The following is a 26,976-nucleotide window of genomic DNA, read 5'->3' on the forward strand; positions in this document are numbered from 1 at the left end:
TCTGCAGGTAAAGGTGGAGTCAGCGATTCTGGAGAATGCTTTTTGTCAAAATCAGTGAATATCTCCTCACAATCTGCTACCTGTTCAAACTGTGTGGGCTGAAAATAAATCAGGTGTTGATTCACAGTGTAGGCTCTGTGAACAGCCACAATGGTCCCCCTTTGTTCATATACACTTTGTTTCTATACGCGTTTACAGAGCCTAGGCTGTGTATCACCGCCACATTTTTTTTCATCGTACAAAGTACAGACATGTGGCGGATTGTGAGGAGATATTGACTGATTTTGACAAGAAGTTGATTTTGACAACAAGCATTCTCCAGTATCACTGACTCCACCTTTATAAACATATCATTGCATCAGAAGTGACTCCATGTGGGGAAACTACAGCTGTGATTCACTTTGGTTTGAACACTTTCAGGTTCTAATAGCAGAGGGATTAAATGATTAAATCAACCACCAATACTGTCTGCTTTGAGTTGACATTTACTACTTTCAAAGTCTCCCTTTATACTCCCCTAATTTGCCTGTATGTTAAGCACATAGTGAAATCAGTAGTGACAGACATTTTTGCTTTTATGAGACAATCATCTAAACCCTTTGTGTGCAGAATTTTTGTATGATTAACTTTTGTCAACATTTCTGCCAAAGTCAGACATTTTCAATAATACATAATACTCATTTTGGTGGAAGCTTTCTTTCTTCTTAAAATTCCTATGCAGTTGTTTTCAAATTAAATGGGCGGATTAGATTTTTTATCTAAAATCCCTAAAACAACACAAACACAAATAAACCCAAGGAATAATCCTTTTTTGTTTCTTTCCAAAAGCAAATTGATCTCATTTACAAAAGAGAACTGAGAAAAGTAGCCAATGAACTCTTACCACCAAAGGTACAGGGCATCTAGTTTTGGTTTTACTGACAAGGTGTTTTTAAATTCTAGGGAGATTATCAGGATTTTGTAAACAAGAATTACATTTGTAAAAATTAGAAAAAACAACATGTCTATTGATAAACACTGTCCCTTTTACATAATCCACTATGTCAATTACCGTCAAAGGTTTTAAGGATTATTGTAAGGATTTTAAAATCACTCAACAGATTAAAAAAAAGTTTTATCACAAGTTTAATGAATGAACTACCTTTATATAACCATGAGAAACTGGAAGTATGTTTGCCTGTTTTGACTGTATATTTTTGCTTTGTTTTAACTCTACTGTGCCCTTGAGTGTTATGAAAGGAACCTATTATATTAATAAAAGGAATTATAATTAAAGGAATACTTCACCCATATGGAACCAGCGTTCTACCATTATTAAATCGCTATTATAATATAATGAATGAGGTTTTTCTTCCCTCAGTCCTCCATTGGCCAACCTGTCCTGATAATCCTAGCCCTACATTTTACCATGTGTGATGTCACACATGGGAAAATGTAGGGTTAGACACTCTTTCTGCCTTTTCTCAGGCTTGGATGAACCGATGTCTAAAATCTTTGCCCCATTTATACTACATAGGATCTCAGAGTTCAATACACCTTCATATTTCCACCGGTGAAGAAGCTCTTTAAGAAAATGAAAGTGTTTTTCCCCAATAAAATATTTCTGAATTTGTCAAGCGATTTTTCTTCTGTGTTTTCCCAGGTCAACACATTGCCAATGCCTCTGAGGCACCGCGGCGGATCCACACACACTTCATTTCTGCAGGAGAAAATGGAAGAGCTTCATCTCTACAAAGATAAGAGCAAAGAACCGGACTGAGAACCTCAATCAATCATCTAGAAACATTTTCAACTATGGACAAAAATAACCAGTTTCCACCAGGTTTTCGACTGGTGTTTAACTGGTGAGATTCAATGGACATTCATATCGGAATGCTGGAAGTTATACATGATGGACTGTGTCATGTTTTGAAATGGTTGTTGTGATGTGTTTTTATTATTTTATTTGTGTCTTTGTCTTGTTGGTTTTTGGCTTATTGTCTATAGGCTTCAAACGTCCATTTTTATCTGTAATTTATGAACATATCGTGTTCTTAGAGCAGGTGCCTTGGTTATCTGGTGCTAAAGTTGTACACAACCACAATCCACAAGATTATGATTATGAGAAATTAAGGGTCTACTCATCCTTTACACACACACACACACAAACACACAAATACATCTACAAGCAGGGTAGGAAATTGACACTAACCTCAACAAGTCTGGCTAATTCAAATTGTGGCCGCTATATGATTGTTGCAAAACATTTTGGAACCTGCCATAGGTTTGGCTTCAGGTTGGGTTCTAGAGGTGTCCCTGATTAAGAATGTATATACTGTAGTCAAGGATGCATACATCGCGAGAAAATGTGTATTTTGTTAACCAGTCAATGGGGTATTTCTTAAGTTTATGAGGGAACTGTTCTTGACTGGTTATACAAGGACAGACAATGGCAGAATCATTTTCTAATCACTGAGCCCTTTCCTTTATGGCAATATTGGATTTTTTCACGATGGCCAATCTTGACATTTCTATCCGGTTAGTTTGTTACATTTCCCGAGAATACGAAAAGATGTATTTGAATGTCACAAACAATGTATGCGTGTTAGAACCCTTTTTATATTTCAAACATCATCCCTAGTGTAGTTGGTAAATAATGGCCGCAGCTTGTGGAGTCAACTCTATCAACATGGTTTATTTCCTGCCCCGACAACATTTGACAGTCACGTTTCTTCAAAAGTTCATTCAAGGTTCAGCAGGACTGCACTGGAACTGTACGTACGGCATATTGTTTTAAATGTTGCTTTGTTTTATTATGTCCACTATTTCAATCTTGTTGAAAATAAGAAAAAAAAGACTGATCAAATGATTGTATGTGTTCTGTGTGTTGCGTTTGACTTGAATCGAGGGGCGACTGTGGCTCAGGTGGTAGAGCGGGTCCGCCAATTGGAGGTTCGATCCCCGCCCTGCCACCTGTGTCATGGGCAAGACACTTCACCCACCTTGCCTCGTGCGAATGTCGATAGTAAGCCTGCTATCAGTGTATGAACGTGTGTGTGAGAATGGTAACGTGTATATGGGAACAGGTCACCCTTGAAAAAGAGTCTTCGGTTTCAATGGGATTTACCTGTATAAATAAAGGTTAAAAAATAAATAAATCACTGGCAGAAAGAGTCATATTAACATCCACAGGCGTATACAATTGCATTTATTGTATAAAGACAAGACAGCTTGGGTAATAATCAAGATTCAATTTCAGGTAGAAAAAAATGGGTTTGGACAACAGGAATTAACTATACTGGACTAAATGAACACCAATCACAAAAAGAGATTTAAAAAAACTGCACATACAACTATTTAAGAGTGGCAAAATATTCTCAATCAATCAATCAATCAATCAAAAAGGCTGGATTAGCTCTTAAATACTACAGTATCAACACCTATAAAAAAAATGTTCCATGTTTGAAATCTATTGGAAGTAAATAAAATGTGCTCACCCGGTAACTGAAAATAAAAATAAAGAGCAAGACATCGGAAAAAGGGGGACCATGAAGGTAAAAAGCATGCGTTTTGTTCTTTTTTTTTTGTTGTAAGCTTCTCTAAACAAGCAAAATATTATTTCAGGCGTTGAGATGTATTTCTCCTGCCCCCCCCGTCACGTTTTCACACACGATGCATCCTAGAAAATATACAATATGACCATTTCAACCTGTAGCTAAATGTGGAAGTTTGCAACAAACATCCACATTCAATGCATAATAGATAACATTCAATTCAATGTTTTTTGATTACCTATCATCTACCACCTCACAACCGTCGACTGCTTAAAAGAGTAAGACTTCATTCAGTAAAAAATTGAAAAGACAACAAACTGTAATGCAGTTTATGTGTACATTGATTGGTGGGGAGGGTGTTATGAAGGCTACTGTGTTAAGACAGAGACAATGACGGTTGGTGACTTAATGTGACACTGTACAAAATCGGTTTGCTGCAGAGGTCAGAGTGTTTAGGACACAGGTATGGGGCAGGTACAGATGGAAGGGTGGGGTGGAGTTATTGGGAACCGGAAGATGAGCCTTGGTTCCCCTGTCCAGGGTACTGGCCTCCGTACTGGCTGTAATACTGGTTCCACTGGTTCTGGTTCTGGTAGTACTGCTGCCACTGCTGAGCGTACTGCAGGGACGGAGAGACACACAGCAGGCAAAGAAATTAGGAAATGTTTGGATCTTTTAAATTTTCACTGCCTGGTGGATTCTTTTTCAGAAGGAGGAATACTACACACAACGTTTTAAATCTATGCGTTTCAAACAAAAACATCTCTTGTGGAATTTAAAGTGGCTTTAAAAAGTTTGCACTACTGTGCAGGGCAGTGGCTGACAAGATTTATTTTTGTTTTTGCAACTATGAATGAATGCTGACCACAGCCGCTGGTGTCCATGTAGCCCCTCATTGTCATCTGCAGCCATCTTTTTGTTATAAATAAGGATAGCTAACCAATGTAGGTGTTTGAATGACCCAGCCACACAGTATAATAGCCCCTCAACACACATCTGGTTGATCAGATGTGTGTAGAAGGCAGGTAGAGTTTCTTCAGTGATTAAATACCTGCTGATATTGCTGGTTGTAGCTCTGTTGTGTCTGTTGCGGTTGCTGCTGCTGCGCGGGTGGTTGCTGTTGCTGCTGCGCAGGCGGTTGCTGGCTGTACGTCTGTGCGGGGGCGGCGGGCGGCTGGCTGTAGCTTTGGCTGTAGCCCTGGCTACTGTAACCCGGATACTGGCTATAGTAACTCTGGTTGTAGTTGCCCTGGTTGTATCCTCCTCCTTGACTGTAGTTCTGGCTGTAACCCTGGAAACGAAGCAAGACGTGCATGAGACAACATGAATTCACAATCATCAAGGACATCAATCAAAAAAAAAAATGAAGATTGTTTTTTTTTTTGGCATTTTCGAGCTTTATTAGATAGTACAGAGTTGAAATGGGGAGACAGAGAGAGAGAGGGGGGATGACCTGCAGTAGAGGTCCAAGGGTCGAATTTCAACCCGCGGCAAATGCAACGAAGGCTGGAGCCAATATGGTACGCGTTCTATCCACTACGCTACCGGAGCGCCCCGATTCACAATCAAATTGAATAACTTTTTTACATTTGTTAGATTTATTAAGAGGTATTTTCAGGTACCTGGTTGTATGCTCCCTTGTTGTAAGGGGCGGGGCGGTTGTAGCTTCCTGTGGACGGCTGGCTGCGGTTGTATGATCCAGAGCGTGAATCAGAGCCTCCGTCGCGGTGGTTGCTGCCCCAACGGTTCTGGTAGCTGCCGCCACGATTGTAGCCAGCTGAACCAACAAAAAATATGTTTTAGTTGCAATATACATAACTTTACCATATATAGACATGGTAGCCAAAGTTCAACCTCTCACATTCAAATCACAGAGCTATCAGTGTTAGTATGGACAGTAAAAAAAACTTTGGACTAAAGTGGTAGTGATTTTTTACGTCACCAGCATCTGCTGTCCTAAAATATATTTGCTAGCGCATGCTACCGTTTCAAAAACAATTTAAAGTTCCTCATAGTCTCTTTAAGTAACAGATTGTAACTTTACATGATCAAGACAAATCCAATATAAGGTAATCCAACGCTCCACTCACTACCTCTGTACCCACGGCCTCCATCCATATTAAAGGCTCATTCCAAGATAACTTATTTTCAAACGATTATACACTAATTAAAACATACTTATGAATATGTTTGCGGAAAAGGCAATTCCCTTTACACACACACTGTACATTTAAGTAATATACTCTAGCTTTACATGATCAATATAGTGATAATGTTAATGGATTGGATTTATGTAGCGCTTTTTCTCGTACTCAAAGCGCTTATATAGATAAGCCAGCTGTTCCACTCACCTCCTCTGTAGCCACTGCCTCCGTCTCCACTGCGGTTCTGGTAGCTTCCGCGCGCCCCGTCACGGTTGTCATATCTCTGGAAGCTTCCGCCACCACCACCGCCGACGCCCCCGCTGGCCCCCCGGCCCCGGAAGCCGCCCGGCCTGTTGTCAAAGCGTTTCTCTGGGGGCGGACCGGCCTTACGACCCTCCTCATTGTACTGCTTCAACAGAGTCTCTGCCTCTTCACGCTGCAGCTCTGCGTACGTCACCTCGTCCAGGAAGTCGCAAGCCTCGGGCACAGTAAAGTTGGCTTGGAGAAGTGGACAAGAGGGTGACCACAGATGGATGGAGAGAGAGAGAGAGAGCCCGTCGGACAGGCAGAGAGAGAGAGAGAAAGAGAGAGGGGTAGGGGGTCGGGGGTGAAGACCAGAGAGAGCCACACCACCGGAAGACAAAAAGGAACAATAATTAATACCACACAGAGACGGGGCAAAATCATCACAAGAGAATCTAAAGTTACTCAGAAAGATGAAAGCAGATGTAAAGCAGGGTAAAAAAGGAACAAACATCACCTCCAGGGGAACATGGAGGGAGAATTTGTTTAGGCAAGACACAGGAGAGGGGGGGGAGAGTAGAGGAGGGGAGGGGTGACATAAGGGACAACTATAGAAGGTTGGTGAGAAGAGGAAAGAGCACTGCAAACCAAGGGCAGCTGATGTAACCGTTACAAAGAATCAACTTCCAACAACAGCTTCAGCATGTAACTGCTTGAGTAAGCCGTGTGGAAATATCCCTTTTTAGGAAAGTAAATTGGGCAATATTAACTCTACTATTACATGGACTCAACAAAGGCACACGGCTCAGTTTGCAGTGCATTAGAAGTAAGCTGAATGGCAAAGTGGCAGATATAGGTAAAAAATAAAAATAATCAAATTCATGTGGACTGTTTAAAGAAACAAAAATGTCCAGGTCTGATATCTTGATGGGGGGGGAGGGAGGGAGGGAGGGAGGGGGCATCTTCCAAGTTTGATTTTAGAGACAACATATAGAAAAGTAAAATAAAAATTAAAAAAAGTAGATCTGGTGTTTTTTTTTTATTTGTTGTTTTCCACAGCATTCCTACCTTTCATTTCTAACACAGCATGATCGGGCACATCCTTCCCCTGCTCATTGGTTTGCTTTAATGTTCGTTCTTTTAAATCCTCGTCCGTGGGACAAATTACAATAGCCTTGCGTTGAAAACCTTCAAAAGGACGCATTTTTCGTCTCCTTGCTGATCCATATACATTTGTCTAGCAATGGTGACAAGAAAGAGGTAGAAGCTTGTTTGTTATTGTTTTACTTGTACTGGCTTTCCACTGGGAGGGAAGCTGGAACCCTGCAATAATGAAGTGAGAGAGGTTTTTTGGCTTGGATGTCAAGTCTAGCGGCTTTTTAACTCAGTTTTTGTCTAGTGGCCTCTCATCACTCCACAGACTTACCTTCTCGCTCTCTGCAACCGGGCGCCAAAGTGTCTGCTGAAGAAGGTTAATTATGGACAAAGAGGGACCCGACATATTCATCTAACAAGCTGACTACGCTGTAGGTTCGCTTAGTTACTCCCAGTAACATTAGGAGTCAACATCAGGTCAATAGTTAAATAGATATTCAAACACATTTATGTAGTTAGCATGTATTCAATTATATCTTCATGCGGTGACAATGTGATACTTGTTAATATGTTATTACTAGAGTCCATTGAAAGCCATTACTGATGGAAGCAGGTGGAAACATTGTGTCGAACATCGAAATCTGGATTCAAAATCTATTTCCTTGGAGAACTGCCTAAAAGCAGGGCCCAATACATGAGCATAATGCATGTGAAATTACATAAAGTAAAATCCATTTCTACCTTCATTCATCAAGGTTAGCTGTAACATTATTAATTCTGGTTCATTATATTGCAAAAGCTATTCAGCAGATGATAAGAAAAGTCAGTAACATGCTGTGTCATTATTCAAATAGAAGATTCACTGTTACCAGCTATTACACACAATTTAGCATTACAAGAGCATAACCCTTGAATACACACAACTCTTATCTGCACGGAAATAAGACAAACCCCTGTTCACTAAACAATGACCAGCTATGTACAAAGTATCATCAACAACGCGACTACAGAGCTTTAAGAGGTAACGTGTCAACTTCCAATCCTTCAATGTATAGCAAAATTATCATGTGGATTTCGTCTAAATCGCAAGAAAAATACTCTACCGTCAATATGAACTGCTTCTTCATATCTCCTTGGTTTCCATTAGCAATTTCTACAAATCCACCACATACCTTGGACAATTTTTTTTATTTTTCGCAGCAATTTCTCGCGCTGAATCTGCAGTAAAACTTGTATTAGCACAATCAGTCTTAAACACTTCTGGTTTACAAGAGCATGCTACGCTAAAAACAACTTGCTACTCTGATGGGTCCCCCTTGACTTACCTATACTTACCTGATCTTCATTACGAACTCTAGTTCCAGTCAAGACAACAACAGACAGATAATAATAACCTACCTGTTTATACTCACTTATCCTTAGCAAAGACCCGGAGACCTACCTACCTTTTTACACATTAGCTGACCACAAGAATCTGAAAATCTAAACACTGTTAGTCATTTACTTACCTTGGAGGGTTCAATTCATTAAAAAACACACTCAAAAGTTCCATGTATCTCACTTTTCTTTTTTAAATAGCTTTTAGAAAAGCTATCATTCTCTTTGTCTTATTACGCATTAGCAACGGAAGGTGTTTTTCTTTACTCACCAGGTCAGAGCTTACTTGTTTCTCAACATCTTTACATAGTCATTGGTCTACTTGTACATTGTTGAAAAAATTCACAAGACAAAAACAATACTGTATTATATATGACAAGGAATAGAATAGCAAGTGCAAAATATATATATATATATATACTGGAGGGATGAAAAACATGAAAAATTCTGTCACTTATATGAGAGCCATTACATTTTTCTTACAATACATGACAAGCAAAGTGACAAGAGGGTGATTTCAAAGCTTTTCTTCTACTCTATAATACACACAGAGCCCCCCTGAACCCTGAAAGATAAATAAATAGTCCATTAGAGAGAGAGTGTGATCATTCAGGGCACATTGACTGACTGTGTGAGAGTGTGTGAGGGCATGGTGTGGGTGGGAGGGCAGTACCTGGTCTAGGATGTAGTTGCGTCTCTTGCGGGCGGCGATCTCAATCAGCCGGTTCAGACACTGTGTGGCCTGCTGGATCAGGACGTCCCAGCGCCCAGAGTAGTTCTTCTGCCGACGCAGGCCCATCACCTGCACAACAAGTAGACATTTTTTATTATTATTGTTTTTTAATAATTTTTTATTAGTCTTTTTTTTTATTGTTTGCATGGGATTTTTTTTTTTTTAGGATGTTAATGTAAAAAAATAACTCAAAAATAAAGTTTATATAAAAAAACAAATAGACATTTAAGACAAGAAACTATTTGAAATGTATTTAGTTTGAAGGGGGGGTGGGGAGACAATTTTTCTATTGTTGCTTTAAAAAAAAAATTGTACAATGTTGTAAAAAATAACTCTCAGATTAATATATGATCCTACAATACAGAATAAAAAAATTAAAATAGACATCTATACAATGATGGACTGAAAAAACTATTTTTCATGTGTTTAGTTTGAGAGGGGGGGTGACCAAAACAGACCTTCATCTTGTCCATGATGGCATTTGTCCCCAGGATGTTGTACTTCTTCTCGGGGTTCGACTCGGCAAACTTTGTGGCCCAAGTGGTCTTTCCACAGGCGGGCAGGCCGACCATCATCAAGATCTGAAAAAAGTGGAAAATAGGTCTTAAACATATTTCATCATGGTATTGCTATTGATCACTATCAAACAATGTTACATTTTCATCAAATGGCATCCCCAATTTAGTATTTAAAAATAATAATAAAAAAAAAAACACCCTGGTGTAAATAATTGCTAAAAAGAATTGTGCCAAATTTCAGCAGCAAATTATCTGTATATACATGCGTATGTGCATTATTTGTGAGCAAAAAAAACGCAAAGACTGTTCTATAATATCCGCGCTGCCCTACCTCGCATTCAGACTTGATGGCGGGTCCCTTGGTGCCTCTGATCTTGTCGTCCAGGTCCAGGTTGTGGATGTAGGTGTAGCCGTCTGGAGGGGGGAAGTACGGCTCAGGCTTCTGTCCAAAGTTAAACTCAACGGCACAGTTCTTCACCAGGACGTGAGGGAACAGGGCTCGGCCAGCCAGAGACTCCTTGGAGGTTTTAAACGCCACACCCAACATCACTCCGTTCTTAGAGTAGGACATCTCCACCTCCTCATTGGTGTCAAAGTCCTAGTTAAAGTCAGGAGAGGAAAAAGCATTGTAAGTTTGACTTACTGTACTGTCAAATACACGGACAAAAATTTAGAAATTACTAATATTAATATGTTAAAAACTGCAATAATCTGAATGAATTAATGAATTGTGGTCTATTTTACCTTTTTTCTTCTAATATGAAACTATTATAATTCAGTGAAATCCAAATAATCCTAGTATGGTGCTTTTAAATAAAGATAAAAGTATTTGAACGACTATTGCCGTTACTTACGATGTAACAGCCGATGACGTCGTTTTCACCAAACTTCTCCCCGAAGTCTGCAAACTTGCAGTCAGCGGATTTCTTTCCTGTTCCTCCGTATCCGAAGGAGAAGGCCTCCTCACCTAAAAACAAGACAGACGGAAATGCATTGTTTTGATTACAGGCAACAGCTCTCATTTGCAGCAAAGTTATAATGTAAAAAAAAAATCATCTCAATTCATTCCCTGCGTTCCAAATCACATACTCTTTCTTTTTACTACACTACATACTAAAGTACAGAAGAGCTTTAGGGCCACGGGAGAGAAAAAAATTGGATAAGGAAGTTTTTTTTTTTTTTTCATTATGTCGAGAAATGTCAATAATAAAGACGAATACACCAAAATGCTATTGGAGTTAGTGTCATTTATGTATTTTCAGCATACTACAATTGACGTGCATGTATTGGGACATCCTAAATCTTTTTCTGGCACACTAAATATGGGGATTTGGAACGCAGGGATTGTTTGGGGCATTTGCTCTTCTCACCAAGCTGAGTGCTGCAGTGGTTGAGTGACCATCCGATCCTGACCACATGGGGGTCGGGCTCAGTGCTGGGCAGGTGCTTTACAGGGATCTCCTCATTGATCTGAAGAGTGGAACAGAAATCAGGTCAAAAACAAGACTAGGAGACTGGCAAGAAACGCCATCATCACTTTGGATGGTAGCTAACCAAGGAGTATGAGGAAATCTTGTAGTTTGAGTAAAATAGTGTTTTAAATTTGAGTGTTAAGATCAACTTAAAGAATAGGAGGTGTGGGATTGTTTCTTTCTTGCCAAAATTGCCAAATGTACTTGTTTGATTAAATGCCCCCTGGTGTTAGTTTTCAAAAACGTAAGTATACGTCCATTAAAGGGTGCCTGGATTGACATCGATTTTAGGCCAAGCGAGTAATATAATACATAAATGTTATGATATTATGACAATAGGATTAAAAAAAACAAAAAACAGATGCTATTTCACTGTTTGAAACATAAATCCCAGTTTCATGTATCAGGGAACAATATATCTAGTGTGGACACTGTATACAGAAAAGTTTTTGTTTAAAGTAACTCAATGTTTCACCTGATCAGAAATTTAAGCGCAGCCCTCTTTTCGATTGTACAGTATGTGTGAATTATGTGTGTCTAGAAATAAAACTGGCTTAACATTAGAAGGAAGACACTCATCAAAGTCAAAGTTATTTCTATAGCACCAGGGTTCAACATAACTTTTTTTTCCTACTGGCCCGCCGGGCCAGTGGATCCGAGTTTTACTGGCCCCTTGTATATTTTCACTGGCCCTGCACACACTTTTTTTTTCTTCATAATTTAGTGTCAATAATTATAATACCTGTATTAGAAAAATAAAGAAAGATAACCAGATCTAAAGGGAATATCTATTCTGTAACAGTATAGATATTCCCTTTAGATTTGGTTATTTTTCTTTTAGTTAATTATATGAAATGTTGATATTGCTCATACACATAATATAAAACCAGGCAAACATATTGAATTAGAAGCCTACAACTAAAAGTATGTTGAAAGAGTCGGCCAGTATTTTAAAGTCCAGTAGTTTGATGGTTGTTTTTATTCTTGAATTTGGGCAGTTTAATGAATAGAAGTCATGATCAAACATAAAAAATAAATAAGAGATGAAGGTCTGATCATTCTTTGTGGTGTGGTAGGCTGTTTTTATTACTTTCTCTATATGCATTAGGGATGTGAATGTGTCGACCGAATGACCGGTTTTCCACTTTCGCTCAAGTTGACTTTAAAAATAGAATAGAAATCCGAAAATCAGTGGGTTATGCCGTTTTTTTAATGGGAGATTTCACCGTGTATGTGAGTTCACGTCTGGTCGTGCGCGCTGCAGGAGTGTCACTTCAGCATGAAGTGTCAGCTTCACATAAGAGTCCGGTGTGGGACCATTTTTTCAAACTATTGATAAAAAACAATGCAGTGCAAAATATGCAGCATAAGTTAAACGCTCGTCTAAGACTATGACGTTAAATCACCTTAGAAACACACAATGCCTTCGTCCGATCACAGCAGCGTTTCACCGTGTGATCTCGCCAGCGAGTGAGCCGCCGCGCAGATGAACTGTGGTTTGTGGCTAAAATAATAACCGGGGATATTCTCCCCGTTAGCGATTTCAATGGGAAAGACTTCCGCGATCTGATTGAATGTCTCGAGCCTGAAAACACAGTGCCAAACTGCGCGACTATAGGAACTGTACAGTGAGCGGAGTCCCTCCGTTCGTTTCTGTCTACAACCGACACAATCACCGGAGACGCATTCACAGCGTTTAAATAACGCCTCTCATTTGTATTACCATTGGGGCTTGGATGAAAATACTGTGACATACTGCGGCAGATAAAGGAAAAGCGCAGTTATCATTTTCTGCACCTCAACCTCTGCTGTGGGAAGAAAGAAAGGGGGCAAAGCAAGTCGATTGATTTGTCGACTCGCAGGCGGACAGTAGGCAGCTCTGCCAACGGAGCGAGAGTGCACCCGCTTGTTGCCCCGCCTGTCAAAAACCCACGCATCGGTGTCCACTGGCCTTTCATTAAAAAATATATTTTATATTAGGTTTATTATATTGAGTCTTAAATAAACACTGCTTTCATTCCGACTCTCAACGCGCATTTCAATGAACCATGATGTAGTCTACAAAAAGATACTGAACTGTGATTGGCCAGTCACTGGCCCGGGCGGGACAGTGACTGGCCAATCAACTTGCCCTGCATATGATTTTACTGGCCCCGGGCCATCGGGCTATACGTTATGTCGAACCCTGAGCACATTTAAAAACAACATCAGCTGACCAAAGTGCAGTCATTACCTTCATCTCAAAACACACGCGGCCCTTGCTGACGCCATGCGAAGCTCGAGCTCCGGCCCACAGGTAAGCAAAGCCTTCGATGGTCAGAGGGTAACCACTGTAGCGATCCCGGGACACTTTGAAGTGCAGATCACAGTTATCTGAAAAAAAGAAGACAGAAAAATATTATAAATGTGTTTGTGTGTGAAATCTGGTATTACAGGTTGAGAAATTAAATGCAAAATGTAATTTGACCATGCATTTCTAGAGTCCGAAAAACACAACTGTATGTGATGCGTAGATAAGTCCAAGTTATTTCGGGTTGTTGTTGAAAATATTTGAGAAGGCATAGACCGGACAATTGGAGAAACACTTCTATTGTGTGATAAATAAATAACTTATTTCGAATGTAAACAGCTTGTATGAAATATTGATGGTTGGGGAAGAATGCGTGGGAATAAGCCAGCCAGGTCATGGATTTTGAAGCAGCTGTGACCACATTTTTCCCAAACTATATTTACGTGGGCACAGATGCATTTCATCTTCCTACTTTATTGGAATGTAAACATATAGATTGAAATATTGATGCTCCGAGAGAATGCTTCGAGACTTCGAGAATGCATTGAGCCTAAGCTAGCCAAATAGCAAGACAAAGCTAGCCAAGTAGAACAGGAATCTCAGCAGTTGTGACTACACTTTTCATAAATTATTTTTACTTGGGCACAGAAGCGTTTCATCCTCCTACTTACATGTATCCATTGTAACCAGAGTGTCATCGATGGCTTCTTCTTCGTCTTCCGCGGGCGGCTGTGGTGTGCGAGATCTGTACAATGACAGCAGAGTGTTAAGTTATCATTGACAGAATGAATATAAACAGACCCATCCCGTGACTGTACATTTTCTTTCTATTGTTGGCCTGTTCAATTAAAGATGGAGTCAGCGATCAGGGAGAAAATTTGTTGTCGAAATAAGTTTGCCAAAATCAGTGAATATCTCCTCATGATTCGCTACCTGTACGCACTGTGAGTGCGCTGGAAAAAAAAGAAAAAAAAATCTAGGCTCTGTAAACTGTAATGTAAACAAAGGGTATTCAATCAAATGGGTCCACCATATCTAGCAACATGCCTGTTTACAAAGTCTAGGCAGAGAATTAAAAACTGTTTTTTTTTCAGCGCACACACAGTACACACGTATAGCGGATCATGCGGAGATATTAAAAAAAAGTGATTTTGTCAACAAGCATTCTCCAGAATCGCTGACTCCACCTTTAAGGACACCAGCTAAAAGCCTAAATGCAAAATACAGCCCCGGAAAAAATTAAGAGACCAGTCTGGATTTTTCTTCAATCTTCATCTCTACATAACTTAATGAAAATGCTCTTAATGACAAAAAAAAATGTATTGTAATTTGGTAGAAATGTTATCGGTAGTTTACATTATAAAACCAAAATGTTCATTCTACTCAAACATATGTCTCTAAAGAGTAAAACAAGAGACACTGAACATTTGGAGTGGTCTCTTCATTTTTTCCAGAGCTGTGACTCGATCCCTGTTGATCATACCTCTTTTCCTCGTGGCGTTCATAGTAGCCATAGCTCCTGCTCTCCTCATGCGGTCTCTTCCGGCTAACGCTTCCTCCTTTATCAGCCTCAGCTTTCACCGTCTCGGCCTGAGCGGCTCCGTCTTGATCCCGCTGCTGTTCGGTGGTTGGGATGTCCTGCGCTCTCTCTCCACCGGCCTCTGGGTCCTCCTCCTGTTTCACCTCCACTTTGATTTCTGAAATGGTCATTTAAATGATGACAAAAGGGGTCAGATGTTAAGTTACACTTTTATAACCGTGGGTTTAATCAAAAGGTTCATTTTATACTGACGATGAAGCAGAGAGAAGTTTTTTTTTAATATTCAGAGATCCTTCATTGGACCAGAGAACACAAATTCCAACACTCACTTTGGTAGGAATTTGGACGTCTCTGAAAAGCAACATTGAAATCTTGACACCCAATATGTGAATCAAACAGCTATTGCGTTCCATCAAAGTGTGAAAATGTACCTTATAAATTGAGACATTTTTTTGTTTTTCACTACAAATATAGTCCTGCCAGGCTAAGACCTTACTGACACCAAATTACAACTTGCACACAGATTAAAAAAAAGAAGAAGAGTGAATTCATATCAATGCTTGTGTGTGTGGATAGACAGATGCTGCTCCCAAGTCAGTATCATTCAACTTCACATGTTTTCATTGATGGAAATATGCAAGGCCACCCAACAACATGCAGCCATGAAGGTTTACGTTGTCCCATATTAACAGGTGCTACATACTAACAAATAACGCAATTGTGTCAGGCAAATCTAGTGAAAACACATAGTAGTAGACCGTGTCGTCTGTAGGTTATTTTAAGTAACAGCTTAAGTAAAGATTGTTTATATTCTTTAATAAAGCCTGTGGGAAAGGTGTGTTCTGTACACTACTGATCTTAACAATGGCGTTGAAATGGGGCAACCGCAGAGGAGGGCAAAGTGCATGCCAACGCCCAACTGGTCTATGACTATGAGGTGACACTACTAACCATGAGTCATCGAGCCACAGATTAATTGGCATGGCGCGTGTGTACGGAATTCGAGTAAAACTTTGCCGTTTCTGCAAAGTCTGCCAACTTTATATTTACATCTGCACTGCTCAACTATTGACATACTCAAATAAATGTTTTACTTTGGAAAATCAACACAGCCATAAATTCTTAGTGGCATTTCTACTGTGATCTTCTGCCTACACGTACTGTGTTGTTTATGCACTGAAAAACGGACATGTTGCTAGCTAGCTACGGTGGCCCCCCCTTTGTTCACTTAGCATAAACTGTGTATTAACTGAAATATTTTTCAGAGCACACACAGTACGGATAGACAGCGGGTCGTGAGGAGATATTCACTGATTTTGACCAAAAAGTGATTTTAACACAAGCATTCTCCAGAATCGCTGACTCCACCTTTAAGTGAAAAACTGTTGAAACACACCTGGTTTGTTCTCGACCTTCTCCATTGGTTGTTCCGGCTCAAGCTCTGGTTCTGCCTCTGTCTCGGGCTGAGGTACCGGCTCTTGCACAGGTTTGGTTTCCTCCTCCTTGGGCATCACCGCTGCTTCGGGCTCCGGCATTGAGTCGGCTTTGTTTACATCCGCGTCGTCTGCCGTGAAGTCGGGCTCGGGCATGCTGTGGCCGGAATCTGGAGTCGGTTGATTTTCAAACGGCTCGGCTTCGGCCTCCTCGTCCTCATAGTAACCGCCGGAGTCCCTGCCCTCGTCTTCCTCCGGTGGGACGCCCTCGTCTTCAGCGATGACATCATCATCATCATCATCTTGTGCTATAACATCATCATCTTCCTCTTGTGCGATTACATCATCGTCATCATCATCACTTAAGATCACAGCTGCTTCTGCGCGGGGGAAAAAAAGAATGATCCAATACATTTAGTTATCATGATCGTAAAAGAAAAGTATGAACTCAATGCATTCTTGTGTGATGTGTCTCTTCTGCAAGTGTACTTACACCTTGTTGACAGAATACATACACTGTCCTTACAGCTAAAGGCAAGTTAGATTAGAGACTATGCATGAAAGGGTTAAATTGACTGTGTACATAAAAATGCATGCACTTTTTCTCAACTACACGTTTACATTTGTAGCACTATTAACATGGTTATTACAGAAGGATGTATGCATATGTTGATACTTATCAGATATATGATACACATGTCCTTAAAAACATACAGAAAATGCATTTGAAATACCTGAAAATTGTATTGTACTGTATCCATAATTTGTTCAGAAAAAATATTTGGTCTCTAATATGCTATACAAAAGCATCAGTAGAGTTGCAAAATGTAATAAAAGCCTATGTAAACAGTAGGAAAACAAATTAAAAGACACAAAAGTTAGCATAAACCTTTTTTTCACAAAACATCTAGGCAAGGCAACTTTGTTTTCTAAGCACGTTTCGTGCACAAGGTGCATCAAAATAAAACAGCAATCAAACAACAAAGTGTAAAGTTAAACAGCGCCCATACCCTGTTTAGTAAAACTTGCTCAGTATAAATCTTTAGACTCTAATGTGTTATTACCAAAGCATCAGTGAAGATGTAACAAGTAATAAAAGCCTATGTAAACAGTAAATAAAATACACTAAAACAAGTGTAAAGTTAAACAGCGCCCATACCTTGTTGCTGCTCTTCGGGCTCGTCTCCACCGTCGCTGTCTTCTTCGTCCTGTAGGAAGTCGTCCTCCTCCTCATCCCCCATCTGCTCGCCCATCTCTGGGGCATCCGCGGTTTCGCCCCCCTCGGCTTCCGTCTCCAGCGCGTCCTTAAGCCGCTCCACCAGTTCCGCTTTCAGGCCTTTGGTGTCCAGGCCGCGGCGCTGAAGCTCCTCTTTCAGCTCGTTTACTTTCAGTTTCTTCACGTCGACACTCATTTTGTTATCAGATGGTTGTTGTTATAAATATCTATAGAATTAAATATGTTTCCTACAAAAAAAAAGGAACAAAAACATTGGAAAATGGTATGGTAGCAGTTCAAACACTGCGTCTAACTTTCAAATCAATATCAGATGGCGGCAGTGTGTCTCAGCCAAACAAGCTACATTAGCTGCTCGGCTAGGCTAGCAGCTACTGCACACATTGTACCTGCTCCCACCACATGTTTACAACCCTATTTAAGCATGATTTATATCTGCCCCAAACCAAATAGTTCGTTTGAGGTCTAACCTACCAGCAGACTCGTCGTAAAGGTTGTGTTTGGCTTCTAAGTTGTAGCTACGTGGTAACCGTATCATCGCCTAGCATTAGCTAACGTACCGACAACAACCGATGCAAGACAAATAACTTAACTTTTGTAAGTACTGCAATTTGCAAAGTGTGTGCAATGCCCTTGTATGCATGCAAGTGATATATATCATGCATTGTTTGCTCGGTTTATAAGTTGTGATGCAAAATAAAGTTGAGGCCTACCTTCTCTCACGCGAGTCGCGCGGGTCAGCCGTGCCAGAAAAAGGAAACAGTCGCTGCCGCCCTCTAGGGTTCGAGACTAGACTCTGAAGCGTTATTCCCCCCCACCGGCATTCTACAAAGACCCGCCCTACTGCTGATACTCGCGTCTGATTGGCTGGTACCGCTCTAGTCTACCGTTGATTGGCTAGTAGTATTCCATGACCTCGGAACTAGCCAATCAGAGGTGGGGTTAGGGCGGGTGTTCGCTGAATGCGGGTGGGGGGAAATAACGCATCACCGGAAAGCAAGGAGACCCGCGCATTTACACCTCTTATAATAGGCCAATGATTTGCACATGTTTCTACCATAGATAGTAGGTCCATGGTTTCTACTCAGTTTATATATCCACCTGAGTGTGTACGTGAAGTATCAACTCAATTTATTTCAAATAAAACATTTGTATTGCTAAGTAATAACCGCCCATATGAGGGAAAACCGGACATGTTTGCTAAGCATACTAGTTTGTATGTTTTTTGTTTTTTTTAACCTTCGGCTATTTTATTGCATAAAGTGAAACAGAATGAAAATCAGTAACAGAAAAAGTGTTATCAAGTCACTCAAATAACAGTGTTGTTCCTGCACAAAACAAAAGCTTTACATAAAAACAAACTTCAGATAATTAAAATATTATAAAACAATAAATGTGTTGGCTACTAATATATTGCATAAGGCAGCACATGAGAAACGAGACTCAGAAATCCAATGGTCACTCAACAGACTGCCTGCCATTCAAACAACCTAAAGCAGGTAGATGTTGGATCATTATTGCAGCATTTTTCAATTCATGCCAACGTATTAGGCCTATATTAATAATAGGTAAATAGTGCACCATGTGATTCATTCAGTTATTTTGTAAATAAGAAGACCCCCATGTATATTGCATTGAAAATGAGGGTCACCTTAACTGATCTTTCGAGTATAAATAAAGGTTACAAAAATATCAAATAGGCTAATAGTTAACTTGTAAATAGTGCACCAGTGCTTCATTCAGTTTTGTAATAAGAAGCCCCTCATGTAGCTTATAACTCCCAACTGCATTGAGATCCTGGGGCCATAAAGTGCTGTTATATTATTATTCAATCAGTGCACACGACATGACTGCCCAACAGCCAAAAGATAAATAACCAAGGTAGGATGAGCCCATTACCAAATATATTTAGGCTACAGTTATACAAGATAAAGAGAAAAAGGCCACTTTGTAAGAATGAATCACCTGAACCACTGGCCTGTATGTTTGTGACAGTTGCAGAAGTACAAGGTATGAATACGTATGTAAATAAAGTTAAATGTCATAGACTGCTGTAAAATGGAAGCATTGATACAGAGGTAAATTATATGTTGTGAGCAGGTCGAAATTATGAACAGATTGTAAATGAACAGACGGTTGTGTAAACATACTGCACACATTCTTCCACAGACCGCATACCATTTTATTTCACACCATCCTTTTTACATTTTTCATCACATCCGATGTACATGAACCAGAAAAAAGGGGATTTACAATACAGTGTAAATACAACAGGGCATATCCTTGAAACTGTGGAGGAAGACACTTTTCAATATTCCACTGCTGTGACAGATGTTTAATTGCTTTTTGTTGGCTTTCAATCAAGTGCACAAAATAAGTCTCATTAATGAATGGTATTCGTATATAATCTGGAGTGATTTACAGTTGAGGCCAATAAAGCATAAAAAAAAAATCAACATTTCCCCCAAATGATTAAGATCCACAATCACTGAAATAAGAGATGAAATAATCTGCTGTAGCTGTTATAAAATATATTAACTTTAAAGTCACTACTGCCTTTTCCACACAATCATCTTTATAGTGAGCATGCAGGACCAACCATAGAAATACACTATGAATATCATAGCAATCCCCTTTTACAACTTGTTGCTCAAAACATGAGCTAATAATGATAATAGCCCCCTAAATCCACAGCACGCAGATATGCTTATGTCCACAACTTCTCCCACCCAATTTAAACGGGCAGGGAACAGTGTGTGAACTGAAGCGTGCAAGTTATCAGGCTGTACATATGGCACTACTATGTTTGTTTAAGCGTGTTGTATCACACAAGGAGCCCTACAAACAAACAGGGGCCATATCGTAAAGCAATAAAGCAAAATTTAATCACTTTTTATTGGGGACCGGAAGGGACAAGATATGTCTGTTGATTTCTCTCAGCTGAGCGTCCAGTGTCTCTGTGGTTAGTGTCAGTTCTGCTAGCTCAGTCTGTAGGCTAGTGATGGTAGCGGTTAGCTCCTCTTCTTTTTGGCGCGAGTTAGAGGCCTGCCTGCTGTACTCCAGCACCATACAGCCTCCACCAATCAGGAACACAATGGTTTCCCCGAGCAACTCCGCGCCCAGCTCTGCCGCCACATCCACGTTCAGAGGCTTGATGACAGCGCCGCGAAACCCCATGATTCGCATCTTCGTTCTCATCTCCACCCAGTGGTAAACTGTGAGGGACAGTTAAAACAGCTCCGGTTAGTTAAGAGTATTTCCAAATAATAACAAAATATTACATAAAGGGTGTCAAATGATCCGATCATAAGTAAACAATTCGAAAAATAAACAAGAGAACGCAATGAGATGCATGGGTTAAAGCTGGGGTATGTGATTTCTGATTGGTCAAAGTTAACATGAGCTGTACACTTTGACCAATCAGAGCGAGGCTCCGATTCTCTGTTCTTATTGGCTGTTGGGACTGTCCATTCACTTTGGCACGACGTTGTTAGTGTAGAGCGTGTCAGGGAGGGACCATAGGGGAGGGACCAAAGAGAACAAGTGGAGCGGTTGAGGTATTTGGATTCGAATCTCTATCCCAAATGCCATTTTCTCCCCAAATCCTCCACCCCAGCTTTTCATGTATTTTGTAGTGTGGATGCCATGCAGTGCCATGCAGTATTGCACAGTAAACCTCTCAACCGCAGTTAGGTGGGCTTAAATAGTTCTAATGCAACCAATACAATCTGAATACACAAAATACTGAATCTTAATAACCAGTTCCTTGGTGGCATTTTGCTCTTATTTTGCATGTTTTTTTCCACTTTCCACAAATTTTCCTTTTACAGAAAAAGCAAGTCAACCCTGGGTGTGAGATATTTCTCTGAATTATCAGCATTTCTCCACCTCTTTCTTCTTTCAATAGTCTGATATTGGAAATATTCCCCCTTCTTTGAATGCGCTGTTGTGTCCTATTATTTTAGTTTGTTCTGTTTCACTTTAGTATGAGTCTGGTAAATATTTTTTCAAAATGAATTGACTCAACTAGGTCAGCTTTGTTAAGGGTTAGGATCTAACCTAAGAAAAATATAGGACATAAATAAAACGTAGAATAAAATAGCCTACTGTTCAGTGGAATACTGTAATGTTGGGACGTGTGGGCAGGTGGTAAACACAGATGTAGGCTTTATATAAATAAATAATGATATGATAGCCTACAGATGTCTAAATATAGAAACGGATGTAAACATAATGGAAGTGTAGCCTACAGAAGTCAAGAGTTTAACATGGTTTAGGCTTTTAGGATGAAACTATCTCTGTTCCCGGTTGTTATGTTCCTAAAACACAACAACCGGTAACAATATTCCCATCAATTCAAAGAACTGTTCGTGTGTCAAAGAGCATTTAGGCAGCTGCATTGTACTGATAGCAAAGCGAAAGGGTTCGTAACCTGTTCAATGACAGTTAAGTCCCGCCCTCTATGAGATTCCCTAGCTGCTATTGGTCGACAAGACAAACCCAAGACCATGATTGGCTAAACGGTGTTGACAGGTACGACACCATTGGTTGTTTCAGCTCTCACGCTTTATCCATCGTCCGAGGGTGTCTGACACTGAAATCTAGCGGTCATTGGAAGCTGTTAGCCCGGCTACTCACTCTGTGCCGGCGGTAGACAGATATATGTCTTGAAGAACTCGCTTCTCTGGGCTCCAGCTTTGATTCTGTTGGCCACAGGCTTGCTCATCTGCCTCACCCCAAGGTAGAGGAGCTTGGCGAGAGGGAAGGCACCGACAACCATCTTGGCGGAAACGCTTCACCACTACCGTAGGGGCGGAGCCATGGAGCTATATAGAAAGGGCGGAGCACGTTGATATTACGCGATGACGTTAAATGGTCGGTCGGTCACACGCGCTCACGTGTAATAACGTGGCCAACGAAGCCGAGAAAGCTGCCAAAACTATTCAGTTATGCCCTATTTTTTAAGTATGTATTTGAAACTCCCCATGGCTCTGCTCTTGACTAATGTATGCATGACTCTTTTTGTAGGTGTTGTATTAAAGATTCAATAAAGATTGTGTGCCTAAATATTATATCCATGATAATAGCCTATAATCATTAACCACTGATTACATCAGTCTGATTTGATTTGATTTTGACTACAGCAGCTCTAATTAGAATAGAATGGCATGTTGCTCATTTAAACAGTCCTTTGTAAGAGAAATTGATGTAGCAACTAGGTTTTCATTCAAGAAACAGCCACCACTAAACATACAATAGGATTATTCTGTAAACTACAGTTATGGACACCAGCACAACCTGTAGCCTAATCTCTCCACATGATTAGGCCTATCACTCATCATGACCATAGGTCCATGATCATGACTCATATATGTCTACTTAGGCAATGTGCTTATAGCATACCGAGCATACCACATTCTCGCAAATGCATCATGCAATAGGTTCATGCATGATCATGTCTCTTAAAGGTGCTACAAGGAACTTTTAAATATTTCAGAAACAGTCTAAGGTTTCCTCTGAGGATCATAAATTAGCCTAAATGTAACAGAAAATGAGACCATCAGTGCAATTACCGGTAATGCTATTTTTATATAGTTCTTCTTAATGCCTTTGTCATGGGTACGCCCACCCAGGAACTACAGCTGACACTACCAAAACACTACCACTTTTGTGCTAAGAATGTACCCAAACTGAAAGTTCCTCGGAGCAAATGTAAAATGCACAATAAGGTGCATTCGTTGGCAAGTCAATAAGTCTAAGGCCTACATTAAATTAAAGAAATATAAAGACATACACATTATTGGACATATAATCTGGACAAATAGGCCTATATATAAATAGTTCAAGACATTTTAGGAATACATTTTTTTGATAGTCTATAGTCATAAAATTGATTTATTTTAGCCTATACATGTTTGTAGGCTATGTCTTATAAATCCGTGTGAAAATGTCCATAAACAGCATGTAAAACAATTTTTTTTTGAATTGTTGTGTTCATTTATAAGATATTTAATAGGCCCTATGTATCATATAAGAAGTGTTTTGTTATTTATCATATTTTATCATGTGATTACTAAAATGAAGGCTATGTGTAGGCTACTAAAAGGAGTTATAACTGCTCTGTGTGTAAAGCTGAGGGTAGCTTTTTAGATATATATAGTCATATAGTCCAGATAGATAGATAGATAGATAGATAGATAGATAGATAGATAGATAGATAGATAGATAGATAGATAGATAGATAGATAGATAGATAGATAGATAGATAGATAGATAGATAGATAGATAGATAGATAGATAGATAGATAGATAGATAGATAGATAGATAGATAGATAGATAGATAGATAGATAGATAGATAGATAGATAGATAGATAGATAGATAGACAGACAGACAGACAGACAGACAGACAGACAGATAGATTATTTAAGCCTATCCTCGAGTCAAATGGAAACAGGCGCCTGTGAAATGTTTAAACATGTAGACTTGTCCTGTTCGTCACCATTAACGTCAATAAAAAGTTTGAAAAAATAAGTGATACATGTTTCACCTGTGTATGAACACCTGGCTCGGGTTACTGCACCGTTGAAAGCCAGAGGGGCTGGACTCCAGATATCTCCGCTCACTCGGTGCGTAGCTATGACTAAATGTCTGGAGCCACCGACACAGGACAGAGAAACACAGACTATGAGCAACTAGACTTCAGGAAGACGGGGAACTTTGAACAGGGGCTCAGATTTCATTACCTCGCGAATTTGGGACAGAGGAAACAAAGAGGCGATTGTTAATTGAGGTAAGGAATTGTTTTGAATCGCAAATAATCTAACATACTGCATGATTAAGATTGTTTTATTATAAAAATCGCGTCTGTTTCCTCCGAGGAAGCCTATGTTTCCTCAGTATAGCTCATTGGGTCTGGTCGAATCTCCCATCAACTATCGAATAAAAAGTTTTTTTTCCTTCTGAATGGTTCCTTCAATGTTTTTGTCCTTCATTGTGAGAGGTCTGGACCGAGTTCTTAAAATAGCGAGGAGGAGCTTGTTCTCATACTAATGAAAATCAGATGTTTAACTTCCCAGGCATTCCCCACTGTCTACATCCCCACCAAAAAAGCTTCTGTACATTGATGCACTGCCAATACAGCAGTAGTCCAGCATCATTCTTCAACTTTGATAATCATATGTTTAGCCTACTTTATTTACTCAGGAAAATCACATTGAGATCAAGCTCATTTTAAATGGCCTACACCTGAGTATATAAAACAATAGCATATCAAACAGAAATACATTCAAATGAAATTAAAAAAAACATTTAAACATCAAAATAAGTGGACAGTAGTATGCAGATACAGCATATGTTTTTTGCAGGCATAAATGGACAAATGCATCAACAACAACAACAAAAAAATCCACCGTAATATTTGGAGTTTTTGTGACTTCAATCAGTGTGAAGTAAATCAAATTGTTATTTACTTAACACAGAACAACTGTCACCTGCAAGCAAACTGTCATAGGAAGATTTCAGTGGCAAGAATCCAGCTTTGCACTGTCCTAAGTCAAACCAGCTGGGCCGCATTGTGTGATTCACTTGCTATAACCTGTTGTAAATTGCTCATACTGTCACCTGTAATTTTAGCTTTCACCAAAGTATTCAACAACTCATTTTTGCACAGTGCAACCACTTGTAAAGCACATACTGTACAAAAGTGTGTAACTTGCTGGTTATGGCCTTTCTTTGCCCTCTTTGCACCTCAGCACGAAAATATATCACAGTGCAGGGTATGAGACGGAGCTTGCAACTTGCCAGAAATGCCTGTTATGTTGTGTAGCACTGAGAGATTCCTGAGTGAAACGCTGCCGGTAAACAGTATGGCTCTAGAAGTGGAAGAGGAGGATAGCTGGCATAGTGCTGCAGGGCCACTGTGTCAAAGGAGCAAAACAAAGACTGAGGGCATGGTGTGTTCAGAATTCTGATTGTAGGGCCCAGCCACTAGGGAGAGGAGGGTTGGGGGGAGGGGGTATCTTTCAAGGCCAAGAAATCTACCTAAGATTAACTTTATTTCGAACCATCAAACTTATTATAAAAAAAACAGTATTTGATTCATTGGCATTTGTGTAAAACATATCCTATTTCACATTGAAAACCATGAAAATTGTAGGAGGTGTATTTGTTTCTCTCTCTCTCGTAACCAAGTGCATGCGACATTGTCAGATGGTAAACACAACATGCGTCTATCCATAGATAGTATATAAAAGCTTCTATCGCTATATGTACTGTTAGTAAATCTGGTGCCTTTCTTTAATGTGTCTAAAACCTACTTCACTTATAAATTTTACTTAAATGTGTCTGTCTAACACGTAGCACTGAGTTAGTATCTCTCAAAAAATACACGTCTGTGTTTATGTAGGAATGACCACATGCACACACATTGATAGTAGTAAAGCCTGAGTAAAGAAGGGGGGGGGGGGCATTTACGAGTCCTTGTCAGGGGCGTAGACAATTGTTTGGGCGGGCCTGATAGGGATAGGTTGTTATCATGTCAGGAGTAACCTTTGGTCCATACAATATGTTGATGTACCTTTAATAATAGTGTCTCCAGAGACTTTGTTGATTATTTTCTAGTAGAAGTTTTGTACAGCTGCCTTCATTGTTCAAGGCTGTTGTCTTTGGCAATGACAGTTACCGTAGTGAACAGAATGTGCTATGTTTGAGCTCATTTTATGTTGGTAGAAACTAGAAAAACGGCTTAGCATTTCAGTGACTAACAGATTGGAGGTGTGGGTGTAAGCTTCATAAATAGCAGTAGTTTGGGTGGAGTTTTTTTTATTATGTGAGAATTTTTACAGGTTGTTGTAAAAAGTAGAGCATGTGTTTCATCAATGAACCCATTACGATCTGTCAAATGGAAGAATGGAATTTTGTCAAACACATTCTGTCAATTTTATATCAACACTTGAGCAAGTTCCAAAAACCGCCCAGACTGCTTTCAACTTAATGGCTGGTTTGATAATTGTTTTATAATCTTCCAAATGATTTCCGTGGGTTGATGTAGGTACAGAAAATGAACGCCATAAATTAATCTGATTTTCAATAGATCACTGTGACACAGAGGCCTGATGTTTAACACAATAGTTGCACCATTCTTCCCATGTGGATTTGCACAACTGGCCTTGGCCTGAATCCCATGTCAGAACCTGAAATGCAAACAGCCCATTTCAAAAGATTCCCGTCACATGAGATAGTGGTGAGCCAATGTAAACGTAGCGTTGAATGTTAACTTGGAAGTCTTCTGGCATTAAAATAAGGGACTTCAGGCTAATGATTTTCTGATTGAAAAAATTCTAAATGTGCAAGATTGTCAGTG

General features: G+C 39.8%; 4 protein-coding genes across 5 annotated transcripts in view; 2 read left to right on the top strand and 2 right to left on the bottom strand.

Moving 5' to 3' along the window:
• The window catches only part of rasgrp4 (RAS guanyl releasing protein 4), a 29,450-nt gene extending 27,263 nt beyond the window's left edge, over window positions 1-2,187 (top strand). For both annotated transcript variants that reach the window (XM_080053970.1, XM_080053971.1), the window contains exon 17: window positions 1,643-2,187. In XM_080053970.1, the coding sequence (XP_079910096.1) occupies window positions 1,643-1,759 (117 nt within the window). In that variant the 3' untranslated portion in view covers window positions 1,760-2,187. The remainder of the gene's footprint in view (window positions 1-1,642) is intronic.
• Window positions 2,188-3,158: 971 nt separating this feature from the next.
• Window positions 3,159-18,398, bottom strand: hnrnpul1 (heterogeneous nuclear ribonucleoprotein U-like 1). Its single transcript, XM_080053972.1, has 16 exons — window positions 18,326-18,398; window positions 17,538-17,842; window positions 16,342-16,758; window positions 14,889-15,102; window positions 14,077-14,150; window positions 13,349-13,488; window positions 11,014-11,113; window positions 10,498-10,610; window positions 9,975-10,241; window positions 9,584-9,706; window positions 9,066-9,194; window positions 6,989-7,157; window positions 5,885-6,175; window positions 5,156-5,310; window positions 4,585-4,824; window positions 3,159-4,152 (listed from the first exon to the last, which is right to left on the bottom strand). Exons 2-16 carry the CDS (start codon window positions 17,788-17,790, stop codon window positions 4,033-4,035), a joined length of 2,805 nt encoding a protein of 934 aa, XP_079910098.1. The 5' UTR covers window positions 17,791-17,842; window positions 18,326-18,398; the 3' UTR covers window positions 3,159-4,032.
• A 1,382-nt stretch (window positions 18,399-19,780) lies between these two features.
• Window positions 19,781-22,401, bottom strand: opa3 (outer mitochondrial membrane lipid metabolism regulator OPA3). The gene is made up of 2 exons (XM_080053963.1): window positions 22,251-22,401; window positions 19,781-20,827 (listed from the first exon to the last, which is right to left on the bottom strand). The coding sequence occupies exons 1-2, from the start codon at window positions 22,390-22,392 to the stop codon at window positions 20,499-20,501; spliced, it is 471 nt and encodes a 156-aa protein (XP_079910089.1). The 5' UTR covers window positions 22,393-22,401; the 3' UTR covers window positions 19,781-20,498.
• A 1,812-nt stretch (window positions 22,402-24,213) lies between these two features.
• The window catches only part of ppp1r13l (protein phosphatase 1, regulatory subunit 13 like), a 22,252-nt gene continuing 19,489 nt past the window's right edge, over window positions 24,214-26,976 (top strand). Inside the window, exon 1 of the mRNA XM_080025046.1 lies at window positions 24,214-24,405. The gene's annotated coding sequence lies outside the window, so the exon portion shown is untranslated. The remainder of the gene's footprint in view (window positions 24,406-26,976) is intronic.

This window comes from Ammodytes marinus (genome assembly GCF_949987685.1).
Source record: "Ammodytes marinus genome assembly, chromosome: 3".
Classification (NCBI taxonomy): domain Eukaryota; kingdom Metazoa; phylum Chordata; class Actinopteri; order Uranoscopiformes; family Ammodytidae; genus Ammodytes; species Ammodytes marinus.